At 44.7% G+C, this 26316-nt stretch overlaps 2 protein-coding genes across 3 annotated transcripts in view; both read left to right on the top strand.

Annotated features, from left to right (window-relative positions):
• The first annotated feature begins 2906 nt into the window (after positions 1-2906).
• Positions 2907-20434, top strand: klhl14 (kelch-like family member 14). Of its 2 annotated transcripts, none has more exons than XM_061839229.1 (9): positions 2907-2930; positions 3582-4485; positions 5864-5985; positions 12864-12953; positions 14161-14239; positions 14914-15104; positions 15747-15905; positions 17255-17397; positions 18626-20434. In XM_061839229.1, the coding sequence occupies exons 2-9, from the start codon at positions 3605-3607 to the stop codon at positions 18764-18766; spliced, it is 1806 nt and encodes a 601-aa protein (XP_061695213.1). In that variant the 5' UTR covers positions 2907-2930; positions 3582-3604; the 3' UTR covers positions 18767-20434. The 2 variants fall into 2 exon arrangements, with proteins under 2 accessions (XP_061695213.1, XP_061695212.1); XM_061839228.1 differs by having other exon boundaries at positions 17240-17397.
• Positions 20435-23762: 3328 nt separating this feature from the next.
• Positions 23763-26316, top strand: part of LOC133510419 (voltage-dependent R-type calcium channel subunit alpha-1E-like) — a 62402-nt gene continuing 59848 nt past the window's right edge. Inside the window, exon 1 of the mRNA XM_061838295.1 lies at positions 23763-23839. The gene's annotated coding sequence lies outside the window, so the exon portion shown is untranslated. The remainder of the gene's footprint in view (positions 23840-26316) is intronic.

Here is a 26316-nt window from a genome sequence, read left to right as displayed (position 1 = left end):
CTTGAAGGGAACCTTTGCTTTCATTCCAGCGATTACCCGAACATAGCCGAGCTCCCGTGTGTCATGTTGCGTGTACTGTTTTTGTAAGTTTGACGAGAATTCAGGAGTTGTATGATTTCTCACAGTTTTGTAACAATTTGCGGCTGAAGTGGAATGGCTAGCCGTGAGGCTATTCGTTGAGTGCCCAGCTGGAAGGACCCCAGAGATTGGTAAGATGCTGGGTCATGGCTAGTTCAGTGTTCCTCCAATTCTGTCTTACTGTACATATTCTCAGTTCGTTGAGGGTGGAGGACTTCAAATACTTGGGGTCAACAATACAGAGCAATGGAGAGTGTGGTAAGGAAGTGAAGAAACGGGTCAAAGCGGGGTGGAACAGTTGGCGGAAGGTGTCTGGTGTTCTATGTGACAGAAGAGTCTCTGCTAGGATGAAGGGCAAAGTTTATAAAATGGTGGTGGGGACGGCCATGGTGTCCGGATTCGACACGGTGGCACTGAAGAAACAACAGGAAGCGGAACTGGAGGTAGCAGAAATGAAGACGTAGAGGTTCTCGCTCGGAGTGAGCAGGTTCGATAGGATTAGAAATGAGCTCATTAGAGGGACAGCCAAAGTTGGATGTTTTGGAGACAAGGTTAGAGAGACCAGACTTCGATGGTTTGGACAGGTTCAGAGGCGAGAGAGTCAGTATATTGGTAGAAGGGTGCCGAGGATGGAGCTGCGAGAAGAAGACCAAAGGAAAAGGTTGATGGATGTTGTGCGGGAGGACATGAGGACAGTGGGCGTTAGAGAGGAGGACGCACGAGATAGGCTTAGATGGAAAAAGATGAGACGCCGTGTCGACCCCTAATGGGACAAACCGAAAGGAAAGGAAGAAGATTCTCAGTTCGTTGAGGACCCAGCTAGAACGTCCCTTGGTTGACACCTGTATAGAAGACCCTGGAGATGGGTGACATATGGGATCGAATGGAATGTGGGATCACTTTGGAAATACCAAGATGAAGAGTGTCATCCATCTCGGTGCTTGTTTACCCAACCTCGGTATCTTGGCTTTCATCTTGACCTGATGGACATGGCTCTAAATCCAGTTTGAGGATACGACTGTAGAGTTTGGTGACAAAAGGTGTCAGTAGTTAATTGGTTAGGTATTGTTTGTCTAATTGACAGCACCTGAGACACCAGAAATGGGTGGAGAACTCGGATCGATCTGGGGCACTTATATGGAAAATGTGTGTGCAATGCCGGGACATCGGAGCTTTCCGGATTCCAGTTTCATGCTCTAGATGTCCGGAGTAGGGCACGTGCGACGTGCCCCGATGGTTTTCTTATCGGTTTTTAAACCTGCTTGACCTGAAGCAGACCTCAGAGGTGGTCGAGCCACTGGAATTGGTCCGCGGTGCATGTTTAAGTGGACCAAAGTTCATGGAAATACTCGACAAAGTTTGGTGACAATTGGTTGTGAGAAGTGGGATGGTTTGTGCATTGCGTGCCAATTTGAAAAGACCCTTGGGTCAGCTGGCAGCCTGATTTTGTTTCCAGGACTGAGTCCAGAAGGGGACGTGGTCTTCTGCCGGTCGTAATGTTGGGATACTTGTATTTCTACTGACTAGACATGAGTTCAAGTCCAAGTCGAGGGTTTTGACTTATCAGAGTTTGGTGACAAATGGCGTCAGAAAGTGGCATGGTTGGTTGGAATTTGTGTTCAAGACTTTCCTGCGACTTGAAATTTACCGTAGATTATGGCTCGTAGAATTATTTATGCAGATGAAAAGTTGACGCAGGCATATTGTGATTTCGATCTTGTTGCTTTTAGTGGTTAAAAATGGATTTTTGTGCCGATTTGTGGACATGTACATACAAAAACCTTTGGGTTCCACTCCCGTTGTGTGTCCACGATATAAAAATTAGAATATATGAAAGTGTGACGGGCCTACATCTTTTCACGCTTTTATTGTCCTCTCCCTGCATCCATTAAAAAAAAAAAAAAACATAGATGCATTACAAACACAGAGTGGACATGGACTTTATGGCGCATATGCACAAGTTGTACGGTGCACCTTGCGTTTTGAAGGACTAGCTCCAGGGGGGAGGCGGGGTGGGTGCGGGTGCGGGTGTGGGAGATGAGGGGTTATTTTGCCGATGGAGATTAAGGCAGGGGGGGCTTTTTGTCATTTGTGCGAGACAAGCCATTCATCCATCCAGTTCACAGCCAAAAAAAGGCTGGTCCCAGAAATTAGCAGTTTCAGCTCAGCAGCAAAGTCGCCGGGCTGTGAAGGCAGAGAGAAATTGACTAATTAGCAATGCGCACTAAAACTTGACGGTTTCTCTCCATAACAGCGAGGGGTGGAAAAAAGAAAACGAGAGACTCGCCTTTTTTTTTCCTCTCCCCCCTTTTTTTCCCTCCTCTCCCCTCTTTCCTTTCTTCCATAGATGTTTGAAATCGCAGTCATTTACGCTCGACAGTTTTTACAATAGCCTTGAGCCATAATTTTGCGAGTCTCTCCAGCATCCATACCCCTGCATGGTCTCTCTCCACCGGCCATGCACGACCGTTTCTCTCCCCAACCGTGGATTTCCTATTACTCTCGTTACGACTCACTGAGCCCCAGGCCCAAGGATAATGATGTGTTGTTTCTTGGTAGCATAATTTGTCACACGTATATTTCTTCTTCTTCTTCTTCTTCTCCTCTTGCAGAAAGCACGGCTCCCTTCTCACACACTCGCACACTTCTGGTTAATTCCGAGGAAACAAATGATCAACAAATAACGCCAAATTGGGACTTTCGGGGGGGTCGGACCCGCTTTTTTAAAACAAGGAGAACAAAAGAAGGGACTCTTTGGGTGAGCTTTCCGGGGACCCCCTCGGAAGATTACTTTTTTTTTTTTTTTTTTTTTTTTTTGGGGAGGGAGTGTGCGCGTGCTGAGTGTGTGTCAGGTAAGTTTTGGCTGCTCTCATCATTTAGTTGTCACGCGGGCGCGCGTAAATTTACGCACGCACAAATGGCGTTTTGTCGCGGCGCGGACGCAAACAAAAGACGCGTACATCACCGGTTTTTCTGATTCCGGCGGACGAGGAGATCGATTGTTGTTGTTTTTTTCGTTTGCTTTTGTTTTGTTTTGGTTTTGTCTGGGTACGGTAGACGTGCGCGCGCCGTGCGGCGTCTCGGCGGCGGCGGGGCTGCACGGCTGCAGGAGGGCAGAGGACGAGGAGAGATCCACGCTGCGCGCGCTCTCCAGCGGGAATCCGGCTTCTCCGTAGCCGCCGAGTGCAGCCTCGTCGCCGCGTTGCACTCCGCGACACTTCGGTCCACATTTTGGGTTCTAATCCACATCCTCGCTTGAAAACTGGACCATACGCGAATAGTGCGCCGTTTTGCATGATGCAAACTAAAGCGTTTGTGTGCGCGCGCGTGTTTCTCGCTTCACGTGCAAGAAGTTGAAGATAATCCACGTGGGATGTAAATTCTGAGGCATCCCGGATCAATAACTCTTACAAGAGATAGTTTTGCCTCCCTGTAATAGGCTGAGCCGACGTGCGTTGTGCTGCTCTAAGGTGAATGGCTTGCATGGTTTATGTGTTGCCCAGGTGGCGTCCACAGTTAGGAAGCCATGTCCAGATCGGGTGACAGAACGTCCACCTTTGACCCGGCGCACAGTGACGCCCTGCTGCACGGGCTCAACCTGCTGTGGAGGAAGCAGCTCTTCTGCGATGTCACCCTCACCGCCCAAGGGCAGCACTTCCACTGCCACAAAGCGGTGCTGGCGTCCTGCTCCCAGTACTTCAGGTCGCTCTTCTCCTCCCACAACGCCATCAGCAACAACGAGGGCGGCAAGGGGGACCAGGGCAGCAGCGGCACCCCTTCGTCCTCGCCCGACGACAAGCTGGTGACCCCCGGCGCCAGGCCCATCAATAATCTGGTCCTGCAGGGCTGCTCGTCCATCGGACTGAGACTCGTGCTGGAGTACCTGTACACGGCCAACGTGACTCTTTCCCTGGACACGGTGGAAGAGGTCCTGTCGGTCAGCAAGATCCTCAACATCCCCCAGATCACCAAGCTCAGCGTGCAGTTTCTCAACGACCAGATCTCGGTGCAGAACTACAAGCAGATCTGCAAGATCGCCGCCCTCCACGGACTGGACGAGACCAAGAAGCTGGCCAACAAGTACCTGGTGGAGGACGTGCTCCTGCTCAACTTCGAGGAGATGTGCGCCATGCTGGACGCTCTGCCGCCGCCGGTGGAGTCGGAGCTGGCGCTCTTTCAGATGTCGGTGCTGTGGCTGGAGCACGACCGCGAGACCCGCATGCACTACGCGCCGGACCTGATGAAGAGGCTCCGCTTCGCTCTCATCCCGGCTCCGGAGCTGGTGGAGAGGGTGCAGTCGGTGGACTTCATGAGGAGTGACCCCGTGTGCCAGAAGCTGCTGCTGGATGCCATGAACTACCACCTGATGCCCTTCAGGCAGCACTGCAAGCAGACCACGGCCAGCAGGTAAGACCACCGCCATCGGACGCCGTTTATATCATAAATGTCAACAAGTTGTGGTCAGACTGAACTGTAGTTAGTTAGTTGAAGTGTTACCGTGTTTTTTTTTTTTTTTTTAATGTTATTCCAATGTGGGGAGGGGGGCGGAGGGGGAATTCAGTTTTTACAGTCATCCGAAAAACAAACTTCATTTCCGACCGTACAAATGTTTATTTTATGTTCTGATCATCTGTGGGTGAAATCTTCTGGGACTTTTTTTATAACCATTCCTATGATGTTTTGTCTATTTTTGGAACCGCACAGCGGGCCGTATCAAATGCTCCGATAGGCCGTATCTGGCCCATGAGCCACATGTTGCACACTCGCTATCATGCTACCTTAGCTGGCTGAATAAAGACTGAATAAAATGAATAAAAACTGTGTTGCAGCGTTGTCACAGTGTAAATAAGATGCAGCACATCCAAATTCAACTTAATACATCCATTTAATAATGTATGCAGTTATTTTCAGTTGGAACATTGATCGTAGTTTAAAGTAATTTGTTAGTTTTTATTAAGGAGCTGACAGTAGACGCTTATTGTCAGGAAGTTAATTCATTGCCAGCGACATTATAATAACAATAATCAGAGCCGTTCTACTTCGAAAGGGTTTTCGGAGCATAAATCTGTGTCCACGTGCAACATATCTATTTCCCGCACGTCCACCTAAATGAACACGGAATCGGCAATCCTCATAATTAGTTTCACATGCCACTGTATCTCTCCTCTCAATTAATCACCATTATCTATGTCCAGGGGCTCATTTGCATACGAATAACCCCGAAAACACTTCCAAGTGGGCCTCTAGCACGGAGAAGCTAATTGATGTAGCCATGCAGAAAAAGGGACAATATGAAAAAAAGGAAATAAGGTGAATGTGACTGAGTTTAATGTAATATAATTACCGCACATTCTGATTAATTGCGAGATTTGCGTTGGAGGCCATTAGGAGCCAGACGATTCCCCCCCTAAACGCAGAGCTAAGCGTGGCGCCCGCGGGGGTTTATACATCACACGCAAACTCACAAAACGGCCGCGGCGCGTCACATGAATCGTCGCAGCCAATGGGATGGAGACGTCGTATAACCGGGGTGATGTCGTCAATTGCCTTTTCGCCTCCGGCGCGGCACCCCCGCGGTACCATCCACGCTCCTCGGCTAATTACGGCGATACCTTTTCGGAGTGTAATAGCCAATCGATAACGCAGCACCGTGAAAAGTGTGCCTTTTGTTAATTGTAATAAATGTGCGCAAGAGCCCCTGACGCGCCTCGACGGGGCGTGTGTAGTGCAGTGTACAGTATTTCTTTTATTCATTTATTCCTGTTGTTTACTATTGTCGTTCCAGAATCCGTTCGAACAAGAGAATGCTGTTACTGGTGGGTGGCTTGCCCCCCGGACCCGATCGCCTCCCCAGTAATTTGGTCCAGTACTATGACGACGAAAAAAAGACATGGAAGATTCTCACAAGTGAGTTTTATCTGAGGTTTTCCACCCCCCCACCCACACCCACCACCCGCCCAGCTTTCTCCTGTTCGGGGAGTTTTACGGTCGTTCCTTTGGATGACTTTAACGCGGGTTAATTTGAGCGAAGGAGTTCCCTAAATCCTTCAGGTAATAATATATCACTATCACTTTTTAATATAAGTTTCTAATCAGAGCGTGACTTCACACCGCTGCGGAGCGTCACGCCTGGTTCGCCTTGTTTTTGCTGAAATATGCTGCCGAGATGCATGATGAGATTCACTTGAATCTAATGATCTGCCGTGGCAGAGATTGAATGCGGGCTTTTTGAGTGATATCTTTGCCGAGTGGCTCTCAAATTCATCTTGATTATTCGCCGGCGCTGATCAATACCGGCTGAATTGCTTTTAATTATTTACCCAAATACAGTTTAAACGTAGCCGGCGACCTCGGTCTCTCAACTCATGTTGGATTTTACAAATAAATACATAGTTGGCACTTTTTTTTTTTTTTCAAACAATCTGGAATGATATCTTAAAATGAATACTGCTTACTTTGTACTCATTTTGGACACAACAGATCGTTTGCAATGGTGTGGAATTGATCGTGTCATGAGGTGAATCAACGGAATGCAGTACTTGGCTGAAACCAGCAGAGGCGCTGTTGATTTACAGTCAACTGGTTCGCAATCTTAAAAAAACGCAAGAATAAGTCAGCAATGAAAAATTAAGCTCCATTCATGCTGAAATGCAAAAATGCAAGTAGTTCAAATTTCTTTGTAAAACGCTACCATGGCAACAGAAGTTGAGGACATTTAGAGAGAGATTTCTCCAATCCTAAAAATGAATGAATAGATTTATTGATTGTTGATTTCCGCATGGGTGGCACGGTGGCTTAGCTGGAAAGCGTTGGCCTCACAGTTCTGAGGTCCCGGGTTCAATCCTAGACCCGCCTGTGTGGAGTTTGCATGTTCTACCTGTGCCTGTGTGGGTTTCCTCTGGGCTCTCTGGTTTCCTCCCACATTCCAAAAACATGCAACATTAATTGGACACTCTAAATTGCCCCAAGGTGTGATTGTGAGTATGATTGTTTGTCTCCATGTGCCCTGCGATTGGCTGGCAACCAGTACAGGGTGTACCCCTCCTCCTGCCCGTTGACAGCTGGGATAGGCCCCAGCACTCCCATGACCCTCGGCGAAGAAAATGGATGGATGGATGATTTTTGCACAAAGTTGCTCATCATCCTCAATATAGGCATTAAAACAATCCAAAAATAATCAAGGATCAGGGACCACCAAAAGTCGTTTTTGTAGCGATTGAGGCGTGCGATACTTGACTGCGACGGTCAGAGGCACTATTCGGGTTCCCACGCTGACATTTTTTTGTCCTTCTCGTCGAAATCATTCCTACTGAAGATCTACATGTAGTGTTACTTTGTTCCGTGCAACACGAGTGGTGTAACGGGAGTTCTGAACAACATTGAATATTTGATTGTTCAATGATCCTCAGTCGATCAAGGGACTGTACTAAACCACTAGAGGAATTGACACCATACAAGAGATTTCCTAGATAGTCCACAATTATTACAGACGTAGTCTTGAAGCAATTGAGGCCCAATGGAGTTACTACAGCGGTGCCTCGGTTCTTGACCACAATCCGTTCCAGAAGGCAGTTCACGAACTGATTTGTTCGAAAACCGAGGTACCACTACAGAGGTGCTGTCGATTCACTCTCAACTAGTGACAAAAGCTGTGGGAAATTGAGCTAATATGGAGCACTAATATGGAAACAGGAGTACAGAACTTCCAGATCAGTTTCCCCAGCCCCGAAATGAACGATTCCTTTACGTGAGTAATGATTTTCTTCAGACATTAACACGAGACAAGACATATGCTCGGCCGGGCCAGCAATATCACAGACGACTGAAGTAGGTGATCTGGGGTAACCATGGAAACAGAGATGCGATTCTTGTTATTACAAACTGGAGTGTCGTGTCAATGCATCAAAAGCAGTTACTGCGATCACAAACTGTGAACTAGTTTGTCTGACAAAATGTGGTCACGTGGCACAAAAATGTCTGCTCAGTTGCCACCGTGCTACATTAGCTTAGCTACAGCATGTTCTGACGTACAAATTTTGTTTTTTTATTTTGAGGATTTTTGTTTTTTTATATATACTGTATTTGGGCGGCATGATGGCTCAGCTGGTAAAGCTTTGGCCTCACATTTCTGAGGTCCCGGATTCAATCCCCCGGCCCCGCCTGTGTGGAGTTTGCATGTTCTCCCCGTGTGGGTTAAAAAAATGCAACATTAATTTGACACTCCAAATTGTCCATAGGTGTGATTGTGAGTGCGGCTGTTTGTCTCCATGTAGCCTGCAATTGGCTGGCAACCAGTACAGGGTGTACCCCGCCGACTACCCGTTGACAGCTGGTATAGCCTCCAGCACTCCCTGCGACCCTTGTAAGGATAAGCACTCTAAGAAAATGGATGGATGGATGGATTTGTGTTTCTTTATTTCGAACCTGGATTATCACATACTGTTGTGATGGCCTCGTCGTAATTCCTCGTATTTCATGCGGGGAAATGTTCCACGTTCCCTCTCTCTTTGCCATCCTTGACCTTTTCCAGAGTCCCCCCTCTATTTGCTCTCATATTCCAAAGGTCAAACTTCAGACAATGGCCAAGCATGTTTTTTTCTTCTTCTTCTCTCGTATTGAGCTTTCATTTGTTGTTGCTCATTCCTCAGCGTTAGCATATTGTTTTTTTTTTCCCTGTCTTTCCGTGAGTCAAATCCCACATTGTGTGATCTTTTTTTTTTTGTTTCCTTTCCCCCATTTTTTGCCCTCAGAGTTCCATTTTTCGTCTTTTAAAATTCACGTTTATTGCGTGCCCGTGCTCCAATCACATTTCCCGTTTTGGTGCTTTATTATTATTATTTTTTTAAATCTCACATTTGCTCATATTCATCAGTTTGCGCTCTACATGCACACGCACAGTCTGCGGTGTCATTTGCTCATTACCCTCAGCCCTCGTGGGTATAAATGGCGACTGGCAAAAAGGTCAGCGGGGATTTCCATCACTCACAACTAAAAAAAAAAGTTAACACTCAAATGGTCCGTGGCCTTGCGGAAGGACAAAACTGCACAATCATCCCCTGAACACATCAGCGAGCGTCTGATGTCGCCCGCGCACACAACGGACGTGGAAGAGAGGGAGATTATTAACATTCAATCATAACTTTCCAATGAGGCGAAACCTAAGAGGGGCAGCCTTTGATTAAGACATTCATCAAGGTAATTTGGGAAGATTCTTGATTCTCTTCCCTCTTGTTGGATGTCACAGGGAGACGCTCGCCGTCGATCCCAGGGTGAAGTTTGCCATCTAGCGTACCAACAGGAGCGTGAACAAAAGGACCCCGATTGCATACTTTGCATCATTAGAGATAAAAGCGACTCCACCCTAGTGCAGGAATGATGGCGTTAAAAAACAAAAAGGACACAAAAGAGACAGAGCTGGGCGCGTTCGCTGTGGACTCAACCAAGCGCGGACTGCCTCCATGCGGCGGTTTCGGACTCCCTCTAGTGAGCCCCTGAGCTCACTGTAGACGGCCGCCATGGAAAGGACCCTTCAGGAGGATCTCAAAGCCGAAGGGGTGGATTTACTTCACCCACTTTCATTTTACAGTAAGTTCCAGGATGGGGGCGAGCGAAAAGCCAGTGGCATGTTTTATGCAGCGGGTGTCAAACTCAAGGCCCGGGGTCCACATCTGGCCCGCCGCGTGATTTTGCGTGGCCCGCGAAGGCGAATCACGTGTGTCGACTTTCATGATTTTTGTCCCAATCTGTACCAAAATTGTCACATCCTAAGTGTTAATTTTTTGCGTTGCCAAACATCAAGAATAGTTGAAAAACCCATCGCCCTTGGTTTCTGATTCCAGAACTAGTTTAGAAATTTCGTGTGTGAACATGATGACGATTTGTATGGTTTCACAGTCATAACCGCCCTCTGAGGGAAACCGGAACGACGATGCGGCCCGTGACAAAAATGACTCACCGCCTCGCCCGCCACGCATCCCAACACCTGCCTGTGTCCACCGCACCTGTAGAGGCAGGACAAAATGTCCCGCGTACCCTTGGCGTACCGCCGCCTTACCTCTCTGCAAAGCCTACAACCCCCCAGCCCCCGCCCCTCCCCCGTGGCAGCCTCTTTCCACGGGTACAAGATGATTTCAAGTCACTAGACATCACATAAAAAGCCGCCCATGCGTGGCCTATATACTGCTGACTGCACGATAATGTAAATAGCATGTAAGGGAGTTTGGCAGTCATATGGCACTTGTCTTTGAGGTGCACTGGAGGCAGGCAACCTAATCCCCTCGTTTCCAGATAAAGCCGTGTTTAGTGTACGTGGTATTAGCGCCTCTACCCGCTCTCTCTCTTCCCGACGAGCGGCACATGTCAGGCAGGGCCCGAGTGAGATTGCAGCGAGAAGGGCCAATTGGAAAGAAATGAGATTCAAGGCTGTCTAATTCTGCAGCAACTGCGATCCATCAGGCGCCGGGCAGGCGGCGGTGGAAATGACTGATGGAGACAGACAGGTGGGCTTTAACATTCCACTGATTTGTGCTCCAACGGAGACCCCCGCCTTTCCCCCACCCCTACCCCACCGACTCTCCACCTCACCCCGAGATTTATTGAGTGAACACGATCATGTTCATTACGACTGTCACCCCAGACCATTTCTCTACATCTCAATGGGGGTCACCGCGACAAAAGAAGATGGAGGGCAGGGAGGGAGCGCAAAAGCAGGTGAACTCCATCAAATATTCATTTTTCTTCCCCCCAATAACAAGGACACTCACCGACTCCTTGAACTCCTTTGAGAGGATTTAGGAGCCTCTGTGTAGGAATAAATGTCCATTCACGATTTGAGGATTACAATTTATGGACTGAAAAGCGTCTTCCACAAACTGTATGCGCGACGTTGAAAGCATAAAAATACCTAAAATAAGGTAACAATTTCGTATTTAAGGGGTCACGCACACACAACCCTGGATCGATTGTGTAGTTGTCCGATGAGAAAAATCCAACTGATATGTTGGCTTCACAAGACTGTAATAGTACTGTTACTACAGTTTTTTTTTCCTCACTTTTTTTTCTTGTTGTTGACACGCACAATGATTTGCGATCGTTGCCGCCAGACCGTTTTCTGAGCAAATCTGGGAGGAAAATGTATTCTTAACGCACCCGCCGCAGTAGAATCGCTCAGGAACGTCTTGAGGAGACGTCCGATAATCGGGCCGTTTCTGACCTTGAAAATGCTCAAATTCGACTTTTATCCATCCATCCATTTTCTTTGCCGCTTATCCTCACGAGGGTCGCGGGGAGCGCTGGAGCCTATCCCAGCTGTCAACGGGCAGGAGGCGGGGTACACCCTGAACCGGTTGCCAGCCAATCGCAGGGCACATCGAGAAAACGGTGGCACTCACAATCACACCTAGGGGCAATTTAGAGTGTCCAATTAATGTTGCAGGTTTTTGGGATGTGGAAGGAAACTGGAGTGCCAACCCAGGCGCGGGGAGAACATGCAAACTCCACACAGGCGGGGCCGGAATCGAACCTGGGTCCTCAGAACGCTTTTTATGTGTCTTTTTTAATTTTTTCAAAGGGCTTGTTTTTTATGCTACTAACTGTATGTTATCTACTTGCATCTGAGAAAGGGGCGTCTCAGTTGCTTGGGTATTTTTCAGCCGTTTATTGAATACTGGTAGAACATTCAAGTGCATATACACGAGAAGCACACACTCAGGAGCTTCCATGAGCTATGGAAGTAAATATGTGCCACCGGCATTTGAATTTGAAATGCAAAGTGATCACATTTTCAATAGTTGTATTTCAGCGTAACTTTTCGGTGTGAACAATTCAACGGGCTACAATTCGCTGTCTAAAATTCACCGTCTGTGCCACCGGGCGGGGTTACTTCAGGTCAGAAGCGAACACCCGGCCAATCGCAGTTACGCTTTCTTAGTCACATGACATCACATAATAAGAAAGCGGAACTGGATTGGCTGGATGTTCGGCTCTGACCTGAACTAACCCTGGCCGGTGGCACAGATGGTGAATTTTAGACAGCGAATTGTAGCCAGTCAAATTGTTAAGAGTGAAAAGTTACACTGAAATACAACTGCAGTAGTACCTCAGTTTTCGACCGTCTCATTTTTTCGAACAAATCGGTTTTCGAATGAAAATTTCGAGATTTTTTTTGCTTCGGTTTTCGAACGAAAATCGCTACTCGAACGCCCCTAACAAAGCCCGGAAATATCAGAACAGCAGATATAGGAGACCAGCTGACCCACGATGCACTTTGTTGTGAATTCCCACCCCGCGAAAAAAGCTGACCAACTCAGGACACGCGTTGTTATTGTCAATTTGAACGAACCCCTGAAAAAAAACCCGGAAATTAATTCGCTCGGCGGTTGATTCGATTTTCCAACAAATCGGTTCTCGAACCGCCTTCTGCAAAACTGATTGCGGTCGAGAACCGAGGCAGCACTGTATTGAAAATGTGATCACTTAACATTTCAAATGAAAACCCTGTTTTCTATGGCTTTTCAAATTCAAATCCTGTTGGCACATAATGGGCTGCAGTCTTTTCTATACCTTTCATGTTTGTCTTCGTAGTTTTTCTTTATATATAAGTTGTTCGTTTGTTTCTTTTTTAAGTGTGTCTCGGTTTTGGAATCTATCACTGTTGACTGTACCCCTCATGGTACATGGGTACTTTCCGAGGCCCACAAAATCTAACTTAGCAAATGTTGTTTTGTGTTTTTCTGGGCTCAGCTCCCTACCAATGCAGTAATTCCGTCCTTTTGTGTGTGACGCAGTAATGCCTTACAACAGCGCTCATCACTGCGTTGTGGAGGTGGAGAACTTCCTGCTGCTGCTCGGCGGAGAGGACCAGTGGAACCCCAACGGTAGCCTCGCTCTCCATTTGCGTCCTTTTGTGTTGGCTAAACTAAGAGATGATTCTGTGTGAATGCCGTACGACTACGAGTAATACTAGTTGTGGCTCCGACTTTAAAGCCCAAGCATTATCCCTATAAACATTCTAAAATAGATATTGTAATGACAAATACATATGACATTATTTACTTCAGTGTCTATACGAAAAAATAAATATGAGCGGAGAGCGTGTCATCCATGCGCAAAGTTGCGGAAGTGTCGTTCGACATCCAAAGCGGTCGCCATATTGGTTGCATCTCCTGCCCATGATGTCATCCCAGACATTCGCCATTGAAAATACGCTGTGCCACCTACTATGGGAAACGCCCCTTCAGACACCGAAGCTCTTTCCGAAGAAGAGAACATCGGGCCAGTATTACCCTATCGTTTCGAGGCATATTTAGATGATATGCGGATCACGGCCAAACCACCTCCCAGCTCGATCCACTTCCGAGCGGCGGTGATAAAAACAACGCCGCCCGCAAACGATGCCGACGCCGCGATCAAACCGCCTCCCCGTCCGAGCCACTTCCGCGGCGGAGATGACCCACCACGGCCGACAAGGCAACTATTGTTTTTTTTAGTCGCTGTATACACACCTACCTTTCATTTGGAACCCACGAAGCTCTCGTCCTTTGCACCCGTGCAATCCGTTTTTCACGACAAACCGGGTCTCTTGGAAACGTATGAAGGGTAAATCCATCCTCCCGAGTGTTCCAGCAATATCCAGCAATGCAACGAGCCGGCATTTTGGCTAACACGAAGGAACAACAAGCTACCTTCCCGCAGGTAAAACTAATAGAAACAAACGAGTCCGCTTGACTGCGCTACCGCGCCGTACGTCACTTCCTGCTTCTTCTGGAAAACAAATCCCTCGAGAGGATTTTCATGGCGGGAGTTACAAAAAGCCATACACGTCAAAATCATGTTTTGTAGTGGAAAAAAAACCGAATGGGTCCATATACCAGCTGCCGTTTTTTCATTAATAACATACTAAAAATCATCCATTTCATGACACTTGACCTTTAAACCAGATGATCACAGAGTGGATGAGCAACATTTTGTCATTAACATTTGAAGCGTGAAGTTGGTTTATTGTGGAAAAATGGTAACAATCACGTAGGACACAAAGACTGTCAAAAGATGATAATAAACACGATATTTTCCTCTGTTCTGTAGGAAAACACAGCACAAATTTTGTCAGTCGCTACGATCCCAGATTCAACAGTTGGATACAACTTCCTCCGATGCAGGAGAGGTGAGGCCACTTTGAGGATTATTTTATAAAATCCACTCGTTTCACCATGAGGATCGGGGTGCGCTGAACATTAAAGCGAAAGTAAATTACAGTTGCATAAATTGGGTGGATTTGAACCTTTAGCTGTAACTTATTTTAGAAATCCCAACACTTGTTCGAAACCCCACCCCTGACATTAAACATTATGGCTATTGCTGTGTATTTGGCTAACTCTTAAAATCTATGTCAGAAACATTTAGCTCTTTATCCACCCATCCATTATCTGAGCTGCTTATCCACACAAAGGTCGCGAGAACGCTGTAGCCTATTTCAGCCATCTTCCGGAAAAAAAGGCACGGTACACCTTGAACTGGTTGACAGCCAATTGTAAGGCACATAGAAACAAACGTGCATTCGTACCTATGGACAATTAGGGCTCTTCGGTTAACCTACCATGGCTGGTTTTTTTTTTTTTGGGATGTGGGAGGAAACCGGAGTTCTACGAGAAAACCCAAGCAGGTAACGAGCAAACTCCACGTAGGCGGGTCTAGGATTAGAACCGCAGTCCTTAGAACCGTGAGGCAGACCCTCTGACCAGCCGTCCACCGTGTTTCGGCTCAATATCTGTTTTCGAACAAAATGAGAAGGTATCAAGCATTTCTGTGTAAGGGGTAACATGTCCGCTGCCCCTTCAGGAGAGCCAGCTTCTTCGCCTGCCGCCTGGACAAGCACCTGTACGTGATCGGCGGCCGCAACGAGACGGGCTACCTCTCCAGCGTGGAGTCGTACAACCTGGAGACCAACGAGTGGAATTACGTGTCGTCGCTTCCGCAGCCCCTGGCCGCCCACGCGGGAGCCGTTCACAACGGCAAGATCTACATATCAGGTCAAGTACACGGCCACCAGAGCGGCGGTACAATATACGCGGTACATACGTGTAGATGTGAAGGAGACAGTAGCATTAGTGTAATGCAGAGGATAAAGAATATATGAGTATTTGTGTGAAAATTAAATTTTCAACAACATCGATCTTAGTTTTGTCTTCTTGTCGATGGTGTTTTGTGTTAGTAATAAGAAAGCTGACTTTTTTTTACACCACATTGTGGTTTGTTTAAATACACAACGTGTAATTTTTACAGTAAATTTCAACTCGGGGTGGCAGTAAACCAAACTATTGTTTTTTTGAAGTTCTCTTGAATATGTTCAAATTTTTCGTATGGTAAGCATTCCACGCTACTCGCGAGCTAGTTACACCAAAAACTTTGTCTGAATCTCTTTGCTGTGGTTAAATCTCTCTGGTTCAGGTCCTTCCACGTCCCGACTGTCGATTAACTTTCTGGCTTTTAAGTCTCCAAGATCTTAACCAGTCAGTCAAGATTTCAACACCGATTGCCCTAACTAAATACTAAATCCTCAAGTCACTTACATATTCCTGAAAAATCTACCGATGGATTGTAACATATTTGTACCAGTGCTAACGGATAAATCCAGAGTGTTTTTGCTGATCGAGACCTTTGATGCGTTACAGGCGGGGTCCACAACGGCGAGTATGTGTCGTGGCTGTACTGCTACGACCCCGTGATGGACGTGTGGGCCCGCAAGCAGGACATGAACACAAAGCGCGCCATTCACACGCTGGCCGGGATGAACGACCGCCTTTACGCCATCGGGGGGAACCATTTAAAAGGTAAGCGAAGCGGCTGATGGATTGTTTTTTTGTTGCTGTTTTTTTTTTGGTTTGTTTTTGTCTGTGGTTGTGGGCCGGTGACCGTTTCCCTTCTTTGGAGCGGTTATACAACACAATCTCATTGTTTGGCATCTTCCTGTTTATGTGAAAACACACTCGTTTCCCTCCGCTTTATTGTTCTAGCTTTCGCGGCTACTTGTCAGCGTGAGACCATGATTTCCCGATGACCGAATAAGAACCCTGTTGATTTTGAAATACGAGCTTCCCCGGTGGTGAAACCCGACCCCTATCTTGAAACCATGGCCTTGACTTCAAACCCGAATCTGAAACCGTAACCCTTTTTGAATCGCTACGAAGCCCCTGATTTGAAACCCTAACCCTGGATTGAAACTCTAATTGAAAACCCCTCACAGTGGATGAAACAACAACCATGATTCCGAATCCCCACCCTTTCTTCAGACCCTAATGGACCTTTCCATTTCCTTTCTTGCGATCTTAAGCTCCGCGCCTTTAGCGGAAAATAAATCCGAGAAATCAACGCTGGGCGTAATAGTAACTTGTGAGTCTTCGTAACATTAACTTTTCCAAGCGCACGCTAGTGACAACCAGCATTGCTTTTGGGTCAATATGGCGAGAGGGGCGTGTCAAGCCAGCGGTTGAGACAATGCAGCTATCTGATTGGCTATTATTGTACGAGTGCTTGACAGGTCGGAAAGGTCCATTTCAAACCCAACACTCCCCTTCAAGACAGAATTTCAAACCCTAACCCTCGTTTGAAAGGTGAGCCCCGTCTCAAAGCTTTAATTTGAAGCTCTTACCCAGACTTGAAACCCGACCTCCATCTTGAATCCGTCATTTAACGCCCCTTCCTTTCTTTAAAACCCTCCCCTCACATGTCAAAATTCATACAATTTAGACTACAATATTCAAAGATTTTCTATCTCAGAGCGAGAACTTAATAGACTTTGAAGCAGATCACCTCTTCACTCACTTCCTTCAAGTTTCTGTTCACGGTTTATTTCTCGACGTCCGAAGCAAAAAAACTTTATCGATTTGGGTGGGCGGAATCCGACACAAGATGTGTGAAGCAGGTCAGGTCGGCGCCCGCGACCCTTTCTTCAAAGCTTTGCCAGGTGGAATTTTTTCCACATACGGTCACACTTTTCAGAGATTATTCCTTAGTCAAAGATAGAAGATTATTGATTTGAAAGAACATCCAAACCGAGTGGGATATGCGAACGAAATCGGTCCACGCACAAAATCCTTTTCAAAATGCAAAATCTTACTAAGATTAAGAGGAAACCCTTCATTTTCTGTCCCCCCCCCGCTCACAGGCTTCTCTCATTTAGACGTGATGTTAGTGGAGTGTTACGACCCCAAGGCGGACCAGTGGAACATCCTGCAGACGCCCATCCTGGAGGGGCGCAGCGGGCCGGGCTGCGCCGTCCTCGACGACAGCATCTTCCTCGTGGGCGGCTACAGCTGGAGCATGGTATTGCTCGATGATAGATACGGCGGAACCTCTCCGTGTTCGTGATTTGACAAGAGCAGATTCACAGAATTGCAATTTCTATTTTTTTTCTCAGCTTTTGTGGGCACAAACTCCGTTTTATACACTTATTGGCAGTGGAATATGTATATACGTCTCAAATTTCATAATCTCGATTTGTGCCAAAACAATCCACCTATCCATCCATTTTCTGAGCTGCTAATCCCCACAAGGGTCACGGGAGTGCTGGGCACTATCCCTGGTGTCATTGGGCAGGAGGCGGGGTACACCCTGAACTGGTTGCCAGCCAATCGCAGGGCACAATCATACCTAAGGAAAATTTAGAGCGTCCAATTAATGTTGCATGTTTTTGGGATGTGGGAGGAAACCGGAGTACTCAGAGAAAATCCACGCAGGTACAGTACATGCAGACTTCATACAGGCGGCGCCTGGATTTGAACCCCAATCCTTAGAACTGTGAGGCCAACACTCTAACCAGTTGTCGCACCGTGCCGCCTTAACTACAAATTTATAATCTCGTAAGAATGAAGTATCCCGCCTCCTGCCCGAAGTTAGCTGTTACTCTTGGAACCCTTGTGAGGATAAGGGGCTAAGAAAATGGATGGATAGTTAAAAATGTCAAAAATTACTTTTTAATCACTAAAAATAAAAGTACGTTAAAATGACAACTTTTTTTCCTTGGAAAAAAATCATCTTAAAAACAATCAATTACAGGCGGAACAGCTGGTAAAACGTTGGCCTCACAGTTCCAAGGACCCGGGTTCGATGGCGGCCCCACCTGTGTGGAGTTTGTATGTTCTCCCCGTGCCTGCGTGGCTTTTCTCCGGGCACTCTGGTTTCCTCCCACATCCCAAAAACATGCAACATTAATTGGACACTCTAAATTGCCCCTAGGTGTGATTGTGAGTGCGGCTGTGTGTCTTGATGTGGCAGGCTCCAACACTCCCTGCAACCCTCGTGAGGATAAGCGCCAAAGAAAATGGATGGATGGAAAATCAATTACAGTATACTGTATTAAGAATCTCACTTTTTTCTTAAAAAAGTTTTTTTAATGTTGTAATGTGATTTTTAATATTTCCAATTTAAAAAAAAAAAAAAGGCCATTTTTAATCTAACAAATAACCCCCTTTTTTTTGTTTCCCATTGAGACTTGTTAGAATGTATGTACCGTACAGTACAGTATGTGATTGTTCCTCCTCTTTTCCCCCAGGGGGCGTATAAATCATCAACCATCTGCTACAGCCCGGAGAAGGCGTCATGGACAGAGTTGGAAGGCGAGGTGGCGGAACCTCTGGCGGGCCCGGCTTGCTCCACAGTCATCCTGCCCGCCTGCCTCCCGTTCAACAAATGACAACTAATCCAGCCGAGGGGGGGCAGCAGCCGCGGCGACGACGACTGGGGAAAGGAGCGTCCCTCCCTCCTCCCTCCGTAAGCAGGCGGCGATTTTACCACCCATCTCCCGCTTCTGCTCAGTGATGCGGCGGTGTACAAATTATTTTTTTACAAGTTTGACCGGAGCACTTTGGTTATTCCCCCCTCCCCCCTCTAAAGATGTAAAAAGAGGGAAGGAAAAGCGATGTGTATTTAAAATGGTCACGTTCATGTGAGCTCTGGTTTATTGACTTTGTTTCAAGTGTATTTTTATTTTTCTTCTACACGATAGCACGCGTTAGCTTAGTGCTAGCTTCCAGGTCCGTCGAATATCCGATGCACATCAATTCGAACACGGGCAGTGAGAGAAAGAAAGAAAAAGAGATTATTCCCGATGAATGTTTCCTCTGAACCAGGATTGGGTGAGCTTATTTTTAACATTTTCTTTTTAAATTTGATAAATGGGCACCATGGGTCACCTGCACATACTTCCGCTTTCTTTTTTCTTTAAAAAAAAACAAAACATTTTCCGTCACCAAAATGACAGTAATTCTTCTACTTTTCAAAGTATAATGTAAAAAAAAAAAAGATTACTTCAAAAAGTGCAGCTCAAGTTGTGTCAATTCCAAATATTTGATTCATTTCATGACAAATCTCAATCGTGATGCGTTAATTATTATTATGATTATGAATGTAATGAATGGCATATCGATGGTACAATCAAAGTTTAATTACTCGCCAATGTACTGGAAGCATGTTTGACCAATTGAGTGGCAACTAACATGCCAACTACACGAGTATTTTGGCATACTAATATCTTCCATGAAGGAGTGTTTGGGCAGCACGGAAAAGGCAAAATATGTATTATATGATACAGAAATGAAGTGGTAATTCTATGACCAAAAAAAGTTGGGGGAAAATGGCAATTGTTTGTTTTTTTTCTTGAATAAAATGTAATTATTTTCAAAAGGTACAATACATTTTACAAGGGAAAGTGAAGGAAAGTTTTCTTTTTCTTTATTTGTTCAAATGTTTTTCTTGTTACATTTCAACTTTAATCACAATATTAAGGCTTACAATTTGATGTTTTGGTCTTTTTAGCGAAAGGACATGATCTTACGCTTTAAAGATTCCAACTTTTTTTCTTGAGCATGTAATTTTTGTCCAGAAAATTTGATCTCGGAACAATATAAGTGATTGTCGGGTATAAATAGTTCTCGGGTGACTTTTCTCAAAAGATTATGACTTTTTCTTGAATGAAAACCTTTTTTTTTTTACTCCAATTACAATTTTTTTTTCAGTGTGGCCCTAATACTCCTTTTATTTATAAGCATACAGCGGACTTTAATGCACTAACAGTGAGCCCGTGAGTTCACTGCAATGTAAATTAATTACTGTGTTGTGGTAACCCTACAAAAAAAAAACAAAAAAAAACTTAAAAAAAACCTTTCAGTACAAATGAGTCCAGTCTTGTGTATTATGGATCCCCTAAAGGGACGGGTTTGTCTCCCCCTCACCCCCACGCCCCCATGTCCCTTTAGGGGCTCTGTAGTCTGTTACTGAATTTACAAAAAAAAAAAAAAAAGTTGATTATAAATGTCAATCCTGTAAAGGTTTGTTGACCTTCATTCTTGTACATAATCGCTTGCTGCAGTGAAACATTTTTGGATTTATTCTCAAATCCTGTTTATGTCCTTTGCATTTTAGAATATGGAAATAAACTGACACATTGATGATGTAAAAACTCCACTTTTTTTTTTTTTTTTTTTTGGTAAATGGTACTTGTCTTCATTCGAGTTGACTGTGAACCGGAGCCTTTGAGCGAGCGAACTTGTGTGAACCCCGAACTTGTCGCCACGCGGCAGATGTAGACAAACTACCATACAATACATGAGTAAGGAAATAAATGAACTTTTCTCTATATTCTCACTTATTGAGGGGCACCACCAGGTCTAAATGAGTGTGTAAGGGTGGCGCTCTGTGCTCCTATTGGTGGATTAACGGTACCGACAAAGGTATGAGGATGAGCAGCACCCGTCGAGGCTTAATGTTAAAATGTGAGCCGTTTTAAGGTGTTTAATCATTGTGTGCAGGGCAGGCAGAAGGCTGCAGTCCCAAAGCTCAACACCTCTTCGTTTGCTTGGGGAATAACTGCAGTGAATACAGGTGATATTTTAATTAACCATGCGGTCATTTATAGCAGATTTTTTTCATTTTTTTTTCATCACAGGAAAGGGATGTGAGCTTGCCGGCTCTCTTGTGGTCCAAAGTGCTAAGAACTGGGGTGTCAAACTCATTTTTGTCGTGGGCCACATTGTAGTTACGGTTTCCCTCAGAGGGCCCTTATGACTCTGAAACCATACAAATCTTTAATCACCTCATCCCATTTACACACATTTTATGAACTAGTTTTGGAATCAGAAATCAAGGCGAATGCGTTTTCAACTATTGTTGATGCTCGGTAACACAAAATGCTTGCAATATATCAACGTTATCATCGATGACAATTTGAAATTTTGGTTCAAATTTGAACAAGAATCATAGAAGATTGACGTGACACAATTAGCCTTTGCGGGCCACATAAAATCATGTGGCAGGCGCGACCTGGCCCCCGGGCCTTTAGTTTGACACCTGTGTGCTGGAATAACTAACATTGCTGCAACTTAAAAGTATGGAATACTTTTTATACTGACGCTTTTTCAAACAGGTAAGATATAAATTGTGTCCCAATGCTAACGTTGCAACAAAATGGATGTGAATACTGAGAGATTTAACACAAATGCAATTTTCAAAACGTTGCTTATAGTGTTGACATTTCTCGAAAGATTGCAACCTCGATCAAACGATGAAAGGGAATGATAAAAATAAACGAGTCGCTATTTACCGTATGATTGCTGAGTGATTTGACGTTTCCTTGAAGAATAGCAACAGCGATACCACAGACAACAAGCGACGATGTCATGGGATGATTGTTCTTCATTGTATCTGGAGAATTTTTTTTGCTCCTCGAAAGCGTTTTCAGGATCCTCACATCTTTTTTGTGGCACAAAAACGGTGACGTCCATTTGAGGTGAGGCGTTCATTTGTTTAAGTGCTTATGCTCTCATGTCCGAACCAATGCAGTAAGCCTCAATTGAGTTTATTTTTTTGCTTTTTGGTTCAGCCACAATATTTTTCAGCATTCCCATGAATTCTTGGGGGTATGTAGCTAAATAAAGAATTCAATGCCAGCCTATTTGGGCTGAGGTGCAACCCCGCCCCCACGCCCAACCCCAAAAATATGCTCTTATGTTTTAACTTTCCTTGATTTTATATTTTTATTGTTCACTTTGTGGAGTGGCAACAAACATTTTCAGGCTTTTTATGTCATTTTCACACTATTTGAGGTGAGGTGTTTATTTATTTCAGGTCTACGTGCTGTGACGTCCTAACCAATGCTGAAACACTTGATTTGATTTTGTTTTTTTTTATCCTTGTGCCATTTTGTGGTACAGATGGAGGCATCCATTTAAGGTGAGACGTTTTTCCCCCCAAGTGCTAATGTTGTAATGTATTAAGTAACCTTAAAAATGCATGGTTTACCGTAATTCCTGACCTACAGAGCGCACCTGGCTTTAAGCCTCTCCGGGTACATTTGTAAAGGAAATACCGTTTGGTACATATATACGCCGCAGCTGTCTAAAAGCTGCAAGTGCCTACATTGAAACCCACATTCAAACTCGAGATATTTACAAAGAAAGACGGTACGCGGAAAGAGTTTAACCCTTGCGCTAACGCTAACAGGGACGGTTAAAATAAAACTTACCGGTAAATATGACTGAGACACAGCAGCAACACGCTACCGCAGCACTAACGCTAGCGCAGCGCTAACAGGTCACTTCCTCGGCACACATATTCCACCAGTCTCATTTTTACCTTTTCCGCTCGTGTGCCACTTTGAGGCCGTTAGAAAAAAAATGCGCCAATTAGCCGCAGCACCGCATAAACCGCTGGGTTGAAATCGTGTAAAAAAAGTCGCGGCTTGTTGGCCGGAAATTACCGTATTTGCTCGATTTATGTATGTTTTTCATGAGTGTCGTGCTAGTTTGTGAAACAGATGCAGGCTTTTATTTGAGGCGATGTGTTTATTTTTTTCAGGTTCACACGCCGGGATGCCTGAACCGGCACTAAAGCGCGTCATTTATTTACTGAGCAACTTTCCTTGGCGACAACATTCATCATTATCCACATGTCATTTTTGGAACATGCAAGGAGGCATCTGTTTGAAGTGAGGTGCTTTATTTTTGCAAGTGTGGTTCGAAGGAGCCGGCTCTTAATTGAGACACAGCATCCATTGAGGGGTGCAGGTATGTAGCTCTAGTCCACCACCTGGTGGAGAGTGCGAGAATTAGACACATGCATATAAAACACGCAGTTAGTCACCAATGAACCTGTTGCCTGCGAATGGCTGGCAACCGTTTCAGGGTGTAGCCCGCCTCCTGCCCGAAGTTAGCTGGGATAGGCACCGGTACTCTCGCGTCCCTTGTGTGGATAAGAGGCTCAGAAAATGGACGAACCTGTTGGACTTAGCAGATCCGTAGTCAGCTCTTCGAACGGTCACTATGCAACAGAGAGAAATTATTGATATTGTTTCTACTTTGCAGAAGTAGAGAAGGACACAAAGTGACTCACAGCACGGCAGCTGGCCAAGTGGGGTGGGGTGCGCATGGGGGTGGGAAAGGAGGGGGGGGGCGCTTGGCTGGTCGGGGGTGGTGGGCTCGCTTTATTTCCACGCTTCACTTGTGTTGTCGCTCCTGCGTGTAGGGACGGAAGGACGGAAGGAACGCTGCTCCCTGGCTGCCAGCCACCCCTCGGGTATTTTTAGCCCCCCCCCCCCCCCATAGGCGGGAATCATCACTCAAGGAATCCACGCGAAAGGCATCATCCTCTTCCTCGTCGCCGCCATCCTCCTCCTCATCCTTGTTCCCAACTTGTGTGGAGCGGGCAGGGAGGGTCCGCATGTGGGATGCAACCTGAGCTGGACTCCGTGCAGGAATAAGATCGTCTCAGGGAGGTAAAAGTGCTCCATTGTTGTCTTGATTCATGCATGAATATCATTTTTTTCTTTTCTTTTGGTTTTCACCGTTCTTGTTAAGGAATCTTCACCTGGTCCAATTGAACCCAGCAGGCAGCTTTTGTTCATTGTGTGCATTGTGTGCCATGTTCTGTTTAAAGCAAAAAATGGACCGGAAGCAATAATCTCCTTTTCAACCCGATTATTTTATTGTATTTATTAATTTTTTTGCAGCAGTCATTATTTTGCATCTGATCGATTTCACATTACTAATCAGTATTATATATCTGTAGTAAAGCTACATGGCATCACATATCAAACATTTAATTTTATTATCAACATTTGGAATGTATGTTCAGTAATTTTTATTTTATCAGTAAATCAGGTTGCAACTTTTTTTCAAGACCCTTGTTGCTTTTTAATGTTCCAATATTTCATTTTATCATTAATTCCAGCTAGTAAATTGTATTTTATTTAACTTTTTAAAATCGTAACTCATTTTAACTTGGTTGACCAATTAATTTCCCTACTTTTTATTTTCATAGTTTTTTTAAAATATATGTTCAAACGGTGCATTTTATTTTATAAACCCACTATTTTTTTATTTTTATCATCATTGCCATTGACAGTTATTTTATTATTTATTTCATTTTTAAAATTAGTTTTTAATATATTGTATTTGCACACCAGGTGACGTTCATTTATGAACCTTTTAACCCTTTGCAGGTAGAGGTTGCAAATTTGCAACAGGTTTAATATAATCGAAAATTTTAAGTCCAGAGTATCATTTTCTGAAAGTATCAGATTTTTCTCTCTGCAAAATTTTATTTGGCCCAGAGAGGGTTAAGTGGATTGTAATATTTTTTTTTTTTTTTGATTTGATGAGTAGCCCTTTGGATTTTATTTCATTTTAATACATGTTTAAAATGTGTATTTTATGAGTAATGTGGATGGCACTGAGCTGAAAACATTTAATTTATAATGAACCCAGGTGGCAAATACTTTGAATTGATTTTATTCAATAAAAAAAACAGGCAGCATATTAGTGATTAGCATATCTGCCTCGCAGTCAAGAGTTTGTGGTTCGAACCCCAAGGCCATTGCGTATTCTCCCCCTGGTTACGTGGGTTTTCTTCGGGTTCCTTGCTCACTTTAAAACAAAAATCACGTTAGTTCATTGAGGAGCAACTTGAACGTGAGTGGGAGTGGCAGAAAATGGAGGGCGAGTAAAGCCACTAGCGGACATAAAACCTCAACCTCAGAACTGTGAGGCTGATGTGTCGACCATATTTTTAATGTTCAATTCATTTGATTTTAGCAGCTAGCAACAACGCGCAAACATTGCATTTATTGGACTCGATCGGCAAAGCAGACGCTTGTGCGTCGCTGCAACTTTTTTCATTCCTTGTTGAGGACTGACCTGTTTTCTTGCGTTTTCCGCGCGCCACTCCAAACCTTTAGACGAGTGAGTCACGGTTGCGCCTTGGCCTCTCCCGCCCTCACCATCGTCCTTTCAGCCGGCGCACAGCGGCTCCTTTTCGCTGTGTTTTTGTGACTTTGTGTGGGTGCAAGTAGCTATTCCAAGCCCACGTCTACGGAGTTATCATTCTTAACGTTGGTAAAAGTGTGAAAAAGAAATGAGGATTCCCCCCTTGACAGCGGAGGGGCAGATTATGGCACGTACCAGGGAGGCGGGTTTCGCCCCACGATGTCTAAAACTACGTTTTGGGACCACATTTTGTTCTTTTGTTATAATTATTGTTGTTGTCGACCGCTTGTCCTGAGCAGCCAGGAGAGAGACTTTTGCGGTGCTTTCATACATCACAACAAGAGCCGTGTCCTATTCTGTGGTTATCGCCACAGTGACCTACTTGGTCAGTGTGTTCACCAGGAACACAGGAGATTCCGTTTTTTATTCTATGGTTATCATCACATGTTCCGATGCAAATGTGTGTGCAATAATTTGGTTTATTAAATTACAATTAATCGATGAACTATTAATTTTTTTAACTGTAAATAAAGTAAAGTAAAATGTTAAATGATTTAATAATATAGTGAATAAAATATTTTTAAACACTATTTTTAATTCAGTGAACCAATTTTAGAAAAATAGGAAATGAATGCAATATATAATTTATCTGTCTCTATGTTCTCTGCGGTTGGCTGTCAACCAGTTCAGGGTGTATCCCACCTCCTACTCATTGACAGCTTATCCCACGACCCTTGTGAGGATAAGCGGCTAAGAAAATGGATGGATATAATTTCTATATTTTTTTAGAACTTTTTTTTTTTACCTTAACTCCCAATGACTTGGCCCTTCTCATCACAAAAATCATATATGATTTGTCTGTTTATTTTTTTTTTTCAAATTAAATAATTGATTAGTTTATTCTAAATAACACAAAAGTAATATAAAATAAATTTTACATGCTGGTGATGTTTGATTTTGTTTAAAATATTGGTTCAATGTTATAATC

Source organism: Syngnathoides biaculeatus, chromosome 13 (genome assembly GCF_019802595.1).
Source record: "Syngnathoides biaculeatus isolate LvHL_M chromosome 13, ASM1980259v1, whole genome shotgun sequence".
Taxonomy (NCBI): Eukaryota; Metazoa; Chordata; class Actinopteri; order Syngnathiformes; family Syngnathidae; genus Syngnathoides; species Syngnathoides biaculeatus.
The sequence above is the reverse complement of the archived record's forward strand: the minus strand, read 5'-3'. Positions and strand labels throughout refer to the sequence as shown.

What these genes read in the sequence shown, in the direction of transcription:
- klhl14 (XM_061839228.1), top strand. Translation starts at nt 3,605, where the DNA reads ATGTCCAGATCGGGTGACAGAACGTCCACCTTTGACCCGGCGCACAGT. An exon ending in AAGCAGACCACGGCCAGCAG is followed by an intron (nt 4,486 to 5,863) that starts GTAAGACCACCG and finishes TTGTCGTTCCAG; the next exon opens with AATCCGTTCGAACAAGAGAA. An exon ending in CTTCCTCCGATGCAGGAGAG is followed by an intron (nt 14,240 to 14,913) that starts GTGAGGCCACTT and finishes CTGCCCCTTCAG; the next exon opens with GAGAGCCAGCTTCTTCGCCT.